The 10,782-nt window shown below is 36.0% G+C and overlaps 2 protein-coding genes across 4 annotated transcripts; one reads left to right on the top strand and one right to left on the bottom strand.

Moving 5' to 3' along the window:
• The first annotated feature begins 3,208 nt into the window (after window positions 1-3,208).
• Window positions 3,209-3,682, top strand: LOC108341406 (uncharacterized). The gene has a single exon (XM_017579093.1). The coding sequence runs from the start codon at window positions 3,209-3,211 to the stop codon at window positions 3,680-3,682; it is 474 nt and encodes a 157-aa protein (XP_017434582.1).
• A 3,497-nt stretch (window positions 3,683-7,179) lies between these two features.
• Window positions 7,180-8,913, bottom strand: LOC108342743 (protein MAINTENANCE OF MERISTEMS-like). 3 transcript variants are annotated; one of them, XM_052878758.1, is made up of 3 exons: window positions 8,179-8,912; window positions 7,524-8,096; window positions 7,180-7,394 (listed from the first exon to the last, which is right to left on the bottom strand). In XM_052878758.1, exons 1-3 carry the CDS (start codon window positions 8,629-8,631, stop codon window positions 7,335-7,337), a joined length of 1,086 nt encoding a protein of 361 aa, XP_052734718.1. In that variant the 5' UTR covers window positions 8,632-8,912; the 3' UTR covers window positions 7,180-7,334. The 3 variants fall into 3 exon arrangements, with proteins under 3 accessions (XP_052734718.1, XP_052734719.1, XP_017436019.2); XM_052878759.1 differs by having other exon boundaries at window positions 7,186-7,433; window positions 8,179-8,913; XM_017580530.2 differs by having other exon boundaries at window positions 7,190-7,443; window positions 8,179-8,910.
• Window positions 8,914-10,782: the final 1,869 nt, after the last annotated feature.

Here is a 10,782-nt window from a genome sequence, read left to right as displayed (position 1 = left end):
TGTTGTGTTCCACTTGACGGCAGATGCTACATTTCTTTTTATGGCCACCAACACTCATTTGGGTGACATCCTTTGTTAACTCCCACGCCTCCAACTTTCTTTTTTTCTTTGGCCTCCCAGGCATCTTTCGAAGAATTGGTGGCAGGACATCATCATAGCTTGTTCTTTCCCATAGCAACTGGCCATTGACAGGATAAATCATAGAGGCATATGTCTCTTCATATGTTGATTTTGTCAATCAAAAAGGTATAAAATTTTGTGGATCTTCATTGGTGTAGTTCATTGTTGCAATTGCATGACAACATGGGATGCCACTTATCATCCACTTCCTGCAGCTACAGTGTTGACTGTCAAGGTCCACTACGAACTTGTTTGCCATTGCTGCAGTGTGCCTAACCTCAAACAACTTTCCTCCAGACCAACTGACAAAAGCAAAGAACATTCCAATAAATGAACAAAAGACATCACCATAAATCAGATAGGATAGGATTATAAATAACAATTTTACCTTGGGATCCAATATCTAGACAAATTTGATTCTTTCATAAGCATGTTCTTTATCTTTGGGCAGATACATAAATCCATAGATGCGACCTTGCTTCTATTAGTGGCCCAACGTTTCATTAGATAAAGTCTTATCTCCTCCAGCATTGTGATTATTGGTTTTCCTCTCGCAAGCACAATAACATTGTTGAAAGCTTCAGAAATATTGTTGTCAAGGGAATCACATATAGCTTTACTTGTGAATCGAGACCTTGACCAGTACCTGTTATGAATACAACTGTTCAAAATTAGCTACCATGCAAAACTGATTGACCTAGGAATAGTACTAACAAATTGTACCTCTTATAGAATCTCGTTGCGAATACGAGCTTTTCCATGCTCTTGATCTTGTCTGGACTTCGCGGGTTCCATGCTCTCGATCTTCTTCTGGACAGTCGTAAAATGTTGTACAACATGAACCACACACAGGGAATACATTTATGAAGAACTAACCTCTCGAAGAAGACCCAAGTCACGAAGCACTGGCCACCACACACACTGCCGCACCGTCTCGCTGTCGCACTGTCTCATTGTCGCACCGCTGCACTGTCTCACTACCGCACTGCCCGAATGACCACCGCACCATGAAACCCAAAAGGAGATGGAGGAAATAAACGAAACGGATATGAGGGAGTTGGAGGAGTGAGAGTAAGAGTTGAGGTGGGGCTCCGTAGTGAAAATGACTTCTCAGTAAATATGAATAGAAATTAGAGTTTGAATAAATAAAATTAAAAAGTAAAAAAATAAAGTTAAAAAAGATTAATTTTGTAATTAAAAAAAATTATAGAGTTTTGGGGAGGTGGAGGGAGTGGTGGTGGAGGGAGCAACACCCTTTAGTCTTTGCAGTGCTTCTTCATACAATTTGCGCATCTTTATTTGTCTTCAGCTCATCCAAAATACCGCTGGCCCAATCTCACTTTGGCCCATTTCAGCACCAGCAGATTCTCTTTTGAGTGTTTCATCTTGCACCTCCAAGGATTTCATCCTGTACCTCCAATTTCCTAAAATGCCCTTAATTAATAAATGATTTAAAAGTTTAATCTTTTGATTATTGAAAATTTCCGTGCCACCATTGACTCACCTCTATTTTCCACCAATTAAGAAACATCATTCTGCTCTTCTGTACCCCTTCACTCTGCACTCCTTGAACCCTTCATTCCTGCACCCCCTCACCCCTACATTTTTTGCATCCCATTTTCTTTATAAAGAAACCATACGGCTCTTTCACAACTCTTCACTGGACTTTGATAATATTTTTTTTCTTGAGAGTGATTGAGTATTATCTAAAGAGAAGTATTGTTTCCAGTATGCAGTTTGGAGTGGTGTATTGGCTGTTTGACTCTTTGTGTTGGTGCAGTTTCGGATTATCTCATTCTTCTCTGTATTTTTGCTGTAGAAAGAGGTTAGTATTTATTTTTAATCTGTGTGCATAGATAGATTTCATGGTTGGATTGTTATTGATGGAGATGTAATTTAGTTTCGTTAATATGTTTGCATGCTACCGAAAATGAAACGATATAAACTCATGCACTACGGGTAGCCGATGATGTTGATGGACTGCGGGTAACCGATGATGTTGGTCGGATGTGGAGATCCGATTGATACGCATCAGATGTGGACATCCGATTATATAAAATTTCGGATATACAACTTAGATTATAATATTTATACTGAACTTAGATTATAATATTTAACTTAGATTATATTAAATATTATGTATGTTGTTTACCTTATTTAGTTTATTTATTTTTAATATTTAAATTAATTTTTATCTTTACATATGATTTTGAAACAAATTAAATGCATAGGAATCAGACCGATAGTGAGAATTCGGATATGAATATCCGATATTTAATGTTATACATAAAATTTTAATTATATTATTGTTTTATTTATTTTATTAATTTTAAAATTATTTATGATTTTGTTTTCTGAATTTATTAAAATTAATAAAAGTAATTTAGAATTACCTATCGCATATGGAAATTTGATTATATGTATATATATATATCGGATTTCCATATCCGACAATGAAAATTTTTCGTCATTCTTATTTAGTAACAATGCTTGGTATTCGGCTGAAGATACATTTTTCATGGGGAAAAACTGAGTTACCTATTTGAATACTCAATTGTTACAAGCAAGGATTAGCATTTATTTAAAAAATTCCTAAGATATTTGACAGTCATTCATTTATTTATATAATTTGTAGTTATTTTATATAATATTTTATTATTCTATAATTATATTTAAGTATATGTATAATTTTTATGAATTTATAATATAATTAGATAATATGTAATTTTTAAAAAATAATTGTTACGATTTTTTCATAATTTTGCATGTTGTTTGATGAATATTATTTAAGTAGGTTTGTTTTATATAAAAATTGAATAAAACTAGTTAACTTTATTTTTATAATTATTATTTGTTGTTAATATAAAAAATGCATTTTAAATATTTAATTTTTAATAATTTTTTCTATAGTTTTATGTTTATTTAACTTGGTGTTTGATTTAAGTTAGATTATATTGTTCATAAATTTATAATTGTATAATTATTGTATTAGTTTTTGATTTTATAATATAATTATAAATTTTAAATTTATTGTATTATTTTTTTTTTATAGTTGATTATAATTTAAATGGACGAATATCATTATGCGATGGATTCTGAAATAAATTGTACTATGCAATCAGAATTTTCATCATTTATAAATGAGGTTGCTGAGGAAGATTTGACGAATAATTTCATAACAAATGAAATTTTTTCTTCTCATGAAAACTTAATTGAATGGGTAAAAGTGATTGTAAATGATCTAGGATTTGTTGTGGTGATTATAAGATCCGATAAAGCTACCGGTCAACCTGGGAGGAAGACATTTGTGTTGCTAGGATGTGAAAGAGGTGGAAAATATAGAAAATACAAACCCGACCAACCTAGTGCATATGGCACCCGAAAGTGTGAGTGTCCTTTCCAGTTAAGGGGCAAAGCATCTCGTAATGGCGATGGGTGGGTATTACAAGTGATATGTGGATACCATAACCACGATTTAGCAAAAACTTTAGTGGGACATCCTTATGCCGGTAGGTTAAATCCTATTGAACAAGCAGTACTTGTTGATATGACTAAAACCTAAGTAACACCAGCAAATATTTTGTTAACTCTGAAATAAAATCATGAGCATAATGTAACTACAATAAAACAAGTTTACACAGCAAGGTATACATATAAATGCTCAATGAGAGGGTCAAGAACTGAGCTGCAACAATTGATGATGATGTTGGATCGGGATAATTACATACATTGGAGTAGATGTGTAGAGGATTCTAAAGTTGTTAGTGACCTCTTTTGGACACATCCTGATGCAATCAAGTTATTGAATGCATTTAATGTTGTTTTGTTAATGGATTCAACATACAAAACAAATAAATATCGGTTGCCATTGTTAGAGATTGTTGGTATGACATCTACTGGGTTAACCTACTCAGTCGCATTTGCATTCTTATCAAGTGAGCGTCAAAATAATTTCACTTGGGCTCTTCAAAAGCTTAGAGGTTTATTTTTGACATTTGATACCGGTCCACAAGTCATTGTCAGCGATAGAGACTTGTCTTTGATGAATTCCATCGACAATGTCTTTCCTCAGTCATATTGTTATGTCGCTTCCATATTTCAAAAAATGTACTAGCGAAGTGCAAAATGTTACTTGATTGTAAGGAATCATGGGATGTCATAATGAAAGAATGGCAGAACGTCATGGATTGTGAAGATGAATCTATGTTTGGGGACTGTGTGACTCACTTTGAATACACCTGTCATTCATGCCCTTTATTATTTGAATATGTGAATAATACTTGGATTATTCCATACAATACTTGTCAGAGCGGCTGCAGCGGATGGGTTAGCGTGGAACAACAAACCAAGAGGGGGGTGAATTGGTTCTTACTAAAAACGTGTGCCTTAAAAATTTCTACTCAATTAAACTTACTTAGCAATTAATAATAACAATTAAATAGAGTAAGGTTAAGAGAAATTTGCACAGATGATTTTATCCTGGTTCGGATCTTACCAATCCTACGTCCAGTCGCTTATCTCAAAACAAGATAAACAATTCACTAATCACAAAACAATTACAAACTACAATCACAAAGATACAATTTGTAAAAGTTTAGAAAACACCTCTCTTGATGCCACAAGAGATGAGACAACACCTCCTTTGAATCTTCACAAAAGATGAAACACTTCCTCTGAATACTTCACGAAGGATGACTTCCTCTTCCGAACACTTCCTTAGACACACCAAGGATGAACCAGCTATTCCTCTATCACCGTAGCAGTATTTCACTAACTCCACAGACAGAGTTTCCTTAGCTGAGCAAGAGCACACAATTCTCAAGAGTTTCTGAGTATTTGAGCACAAGGGAAGAGTTTCTCAAGTTATCTTGAGAGGAAATGAGAGTCTATTTATAGACTCATCCAAAGACTCTTCCATTTTTCGTTTTCAGCCTTTCTGACTGGGTTAATCGATTTACTTAAGTAGCTAATCGATTAACTCACCAACGGATAGTCCAATGGCTCTTAAAACGGCTAGTTTTTCAAACGGTCACTTGGTTAATCGATTAACTGCCTTGTCTAATCGATTAACTCTAATCGATTAACCACCCTGGTTAATCGATTAGCTTGCTTTGTTGTGCTTCTCCATTCTTCTCTGGAATAATCGATTTTTATACTTGGTTAATCGATTAACTCTAATCAATTAACTTCCCTGGTTAATCGATTGCTACAGTGTTTTACAAAACACTTTTCTTTTTCTAATCTAAGTCTTATACATATTTCTAAGAGTATTACAAAAGCTTTCCATCACAATACAAGTCTTCAAATCATTTTGATTGTTGATTGGTCTTGACTTGATTTGGACATCATCAAAACTTCGTCTTCATCATTTTGCTAACAATACTTACTTTGTGAAGGCATGGACAAACAAAGTTATGCATTTAGGGAATACAACAACGAACAGGTATGTTTTAATGTTATATTACTTTACACTATATTTGAATATTTGATAATATTGTTGATTTATTTTTGTTAGGGTTGAGTCTGCTCATTGGAACTTAAAGAAAGTATTGGGAAACAATATGGGAGATCTTTGTTCTTGTTGGGATGCCATTCATAATGTAATTGTGTTGCAACATAATAAGATCAAAGCATCGTTCGAAATTAGTCTAAATCTTATGAGTGAAGCTTATAAAGGCATAAAATACAAAAACTTGTTGGACAAGTATCCAGATATGCTTTAGGACTAATATCTAAAGAATTAGAACGAGTAAATCTTGTAGGTCTCGATACGGGAAGATGTGGATGCATACTTAGACAGACGTACGATGTCCCCTGTGCTTGTGAATTAGCACGTTATGCCCCTGGTATGATTCCTTTGGGTGAATTTCATGTGATGTGGACAAGATTGTCTATTTTAGATATTGTATCGAATGAATCACAGCCAGAGTTATCCATACAACATGAGCTGACTATGGTTGAAGAAAAATTTAAGGAGGTTAAGATTGGAGGTAAAGTGACAATTAAACAAAAGTTACTTGACATTGTTTGTCCTGCAATGACGTCTATGATACCTCCATTGCATAAAGTTAAGACGAAGGGTGCACAAAAGAAAAAACTTCAGAGAACAGAGAGGTCTACAAAGCGTGATCCCTCATATTTTGAGCATGTAGACACATTTCAGTCAACAATTGAATCTTCGTCTGCAAAAAAAAAATTCAACTAAAGGATAAACCTAGGAAACGAAGGAGAGTACCTATGATAAACCAATTTCATCCTATTTGTCAACCATACATTCTCAATGTTGTTGATGTTGTTGATGATGGTCACTGTGGTTATAGATGGATTGCTGTGTCATTAGGGCTCGGGGAAGATTCTTGGCCCATTATACGAAATGATCTTTATAAAGAACTGAGTCAGTGGTGTGATGAATATGCGACACTAGTGGGAGGTTATGATAGACTAGAACAGCTCAGGAGGTCTTTGATGGTGGACCCACAATGAGCGGTACGCGTTCATATACTTCACAATGTATTTATTATTTGTTTTATCATAACAATTTGTTTTATTCCTTATAGGCTAATGCAACCAAGTGGATGACTATACCAGACATTGGGTATGCAATTGTTAATCGCTATAACGTCATCCTAGTTTGTCTTTCACATAGTCAGAACTATACGATATTCCCACTACGTACCAGACCGCCTTCTGATGTAAGACAACATCACTTAGTATGTATAGGACATGTTAACGACAATCATTTCGTACAGGTAACATTATTTTTCTTATGTTTAATTGCAACGTGATAAGATTTTTTTACTAATAGGGAATTTACAGGTTCAACTACAAGATGGTTGTCCTTTGCCTATGACAGATGTGATATGCTCAAATAATTGTTATCCAGAGGCGCGAATGTGGTCATATTCGTATACAAATAGGATGCAAGCATTTTCAGAATTGATAGGTGTTCTACCTCCTATGTTGACTTAGTGGATTCATGATTTAATGTTGTTTTATGTAATGTTGTTTTAGTTAACTATCATGCATATTTAAAATTTAATGTTATTTTACAGGAAAAAAATAACATAGAAAATGAGTCCAAAATAATTATATAATGGGATACAATAAAAGTATGAAAGCTAATTCAATTTGAAGTAGATCATCTTCCACAAACATGCCTGTCACGAACATTCCTGGCAGCTATCCTGGTGGGTGAGTACTCTTCAATGATTGCGTCAGCTAAATCCAGTAGCTCCTGTGCATGAGTGTATCCTATCGTCCCCTCGGGAATTTCCCTACAAGAGAGCATTTGTTGTAACCTTTTACCAAATGTCCTGACAACACCTTGCATTATAACGATGACACATAATTATATAAACAATCACAACAAAATTATATAATATAAATAATGTAGGCAAACATACCAGTAAACCAGACTGTGAAGCTGATCTACGACGCTGCGGCACTTCATCAGGAATGTCACGTCGGAGTCTGGGAGCAAGACTCGGTCGGTCGTCATCAGCAGGAATAATGTAAGGATGAGATATGATCCTAAACCAAGCAAGGTAACCATCAACACAATCATATGGGAATCTGCTTACGGACACACCCCTAACAACGTGATCATGATAGTGCAACCACACATCATCGGTCACCAGTATGTCCGCATCTGCAACAACAGGTGGGTCTCGAGGGATGGACTGCTGAAATCCAAACTGCCTCAAAACACGTTCAGGCAAATGTCGACACAATGTCTCACCAATCCTGATCCATCCCGAGAACATACAAACGCCGTAAAAAGGACGACTCTCCCGATGTGACTCATAAGGGTACCAAATGACTAAATCATATGTAAGCGCATCCAAGTGTACCCTGACCTCTAAGAGGGTGGAACCCTGCCTCGGTGACTCCCACTTTGCAGCACGAGGTCTGTCTTCCATGTATGAAGACACCATACGCCTTTTTCCCAATGTAGGGAAGTGCTCATATATCCAACTCTACCAAACAAAAAATTATACATTTATTCATAATCGACATCGAAAAATTTCAATCAAATCAAATTGTAAACTAAATTTCTACCTGTAACAGAGTCAAATAACCTGCCATCTGTCTAGTCGAAGCCAAGCTGGCATCTCCTAGCTGGTCATACATGTATACTAGTGCAGCAACGCCCCACGCATATCGACCACATGTGTATACGTCTCTAAAGAGCAAAAGATAAGACACGCGAATGGATGTTGCAGTCTTATGAGCAAATATACTGCATCCAACTAAATGCAACAAGTATGCCCGGGCAGCATACTCCCACTGTTGCTGTTCACAGTGCTCAGCATAGATGTCTCGAAGCCAGCTCAATCTGACTTTCACACCGTGAGCTGCAGTTAACTCAGCACTAGCTTTCCCGCCATCCACGCCTAAAAGCTCCACAATGGCGCATCTACTGTCTTCAAAATCTACTTCCTCTAGATGACATAACTGCCCTAAAATTGGGAGGTGCAACAACGATGACACATCATTTAAAGTCAAAGTCATTGATTAAGGCTGTCGCGGCCCATCAAAAATTGATTGCAGATATTAGAAATGCAGTACAGTCTACTAGGATTTGACTCCTAGGTCGTCTCTCAAGGATCAATTTTACTGTGGTTCAGTTTTAGATCTTAACACGAAGTAGGGGGGTTTGATTGTTTTTGTTTGCAGAAAATTAAATTAAATATAGATTCAAACGTAAAAACCATTAACCGAATTAAAAAACTGAAGGAAATAAAATCAACAGACTGTAAAAATAAAAACGAAATTAAATCAGTAAATGTAAAAACATTAAAATACAATTCAGACAGTAAAAACCGAGCAGTGAAATAAATTGCAGAAAAGATAAATATACAAGACAGTAAAAACGTGCAAACAGTAAAATTACAAATTGTAAAAACGAAAATCAACCCAATACAGTGAAAACAAAGCTTAGAAAACATTGCAGAAGACTTGGATTCAGAAAAGAAAACTGCTTGCGGAAAAACGTAAATTCAGATTTCAAAAACAGTAAATTGCAAAACAGTAAAAACAAAGTCAAGAATATTGCAATGAATAGTAAAAACAAAAATTTAAAGTGCATCAGAGAAAATGAAATGTTCAACAGCAGAGTGAAAGAAACATCATGCAAGAATTTAAATTTGCAGAAATTAAATGGAAGCAGTAAACAGGCCTGGAAAGTTCATCAGAATTGGAATCGGACTGGAAATTAAATTGAAAGTTCATTATAACAAAGAAATAAAAATTACAATCACCGAAAGTTCATTATAACAAAGAAATAAAAATTACAATCACCATTTCTTTAGAAAGCAGTACTGGAAAAGAACAACAACCCAAAACCTCCCCAAGGGGGAGGGGGAAAAATGAAAACCAGAGAACTTCCTACTCTACTCCTACACTATTCGCTCTCTACTGTCTACTAGTGTTTCTGACACCAGATCTTTCCTTTTATCATCCTCAGCTCACGGCCTTCTCGTGTTCTGATGTGTGCATACCACTTACCATTTCAATGAGGGGTCCTCCATAAATTTGTCTCCATACGTATTCTCCTCTGGATCATCCCCTCTTTGCTATATTTACTCTTCACTTCAAATGGTTATTGTCTGGTGTGCCCAACTTCTTCCAACCTTCTTCAATCCAAACAAGAACAAGAAGGACCCTCCACTATGTGCAGCCGTGTGAATCAACTACAAATTTCAATCATCCAACGTGTTTGTCTCCTACTTCCCTTGATGCTGTCTACTTTTCTTCTAGCTCAATGGAAATCTTTGCTGTATCTTGGATGCTTCTGGACGGTGTGGAGCTCGTGAAGAATGGATGTCCGTGAGCTGCTTCAAGGAATCCGTGACTTCCATGTGTGTGGTTCCCACTTCCCATCAAAGAGTTGTTGTTCAAGAGCTCACCTCTTTTCTGGTCCAAGTCCGTGAGCGTTTTGCATGTGTAGTGGTGCTCCTTCTTTTCTCTTGTGTGTTTAGCACTCAAAGACCGAAGATTGAGGTATTGTGCCATACCTAATAATGCTTCTCAATCTCATCCTTTTCACGTTATTGCCATGTGGAGCTGCAGTCTGAGTGCTTTGTCTCCCACTTTTCATAGAAAAGTGAAAAACCCGTATGGTGTGGTGCTCTCCACTTTCTTCCAATTTGTTGTCTGCTAAACATACGAGGGTCCCATGTGCATCTTTCTTTCTTTTAATAAATGTCCAATACATACTTCCTTGTCAACAGTTTGGTTTGGACTTTTGCTCTTTTCCAATTGCAAATTTTTTAAAAGAGACCAAATTCCTTTTTGGTTTGTTTTCCTGAATGCCGAGCACCTATATCAATTTTTTATATTCTCATTCATTCTATGAAAGGGGTGCAGCCGTGTGTGCATGTGGGATGCGTTAAAATGTGCGGGTTGCCTTCAGCATGTGGTGGCTTCCATGTCATCATACACCAATTTATTCTCCATGTTTTTCCACCTTCACGTGATGTTTCAGAATTTCTGCATCCCTTTCCAATTGATTCTTCATGAGTGGTTTCCATGTCATCATAGCAGCCCCACATCTTTATTATTATTTTATTCTTTGTTTCCTTTTGCTTTGCTGACCATGCTCACCAAAACTCAGCTCCACTTACGCATGTGTTGTTGGAAAGTCTGCTTGCTGTCCCTCCC

This window comes from Vigna angularis, chromosome 6, assembly GCF_016808095.1.
Source record: "Vigna angularis cultivar LongXiaoDou No.4 chromosome 6, ASM1680809v1, whole genome shotgun sequence".
NCBI lineage: Eukaryota > Viridiplantae > Streptophyta > Magnoliopsida > Fabales > Fabaceae > Vigna > Vigna angularis.
The sequence above is the reverse complement of the archived record's forward strand: the minus strand, read 5'-3'. Positions and strand labels throughout refer to the sequence as shown.

Bases quoted from the DNA above. Each gene is read 5' to 3' on its own strand.
- LOC108341406 (XM_017579093.1), top strand. From the start codon at position 3,209: ATGGATTCTGAAATAAATTGTACTATGCAATCAGAATTTTCATCATTT.
- LOC108342743 (XM_017580530.2), bottom strand. From the start codon at position 8,631: ATGACTTTGACTTTAAATGATGTGTCATCGTTGTTGCACCTCCCAATT. The intron at 8,097-8,178 runs GTAGAAATTTAG...TTTGTTTGGTAG, and splicing joins GTTATTTGACTCTGTTACAG to AGTTGGATATATGAGCACTT. The intron at 7,444-7,523 runs GTATGTTTGCCT...TTATAATGCAAG, and splicing joins CTTCACAGTCTGGTTTACTG to GTGTTGTCAGGACATTTGGT.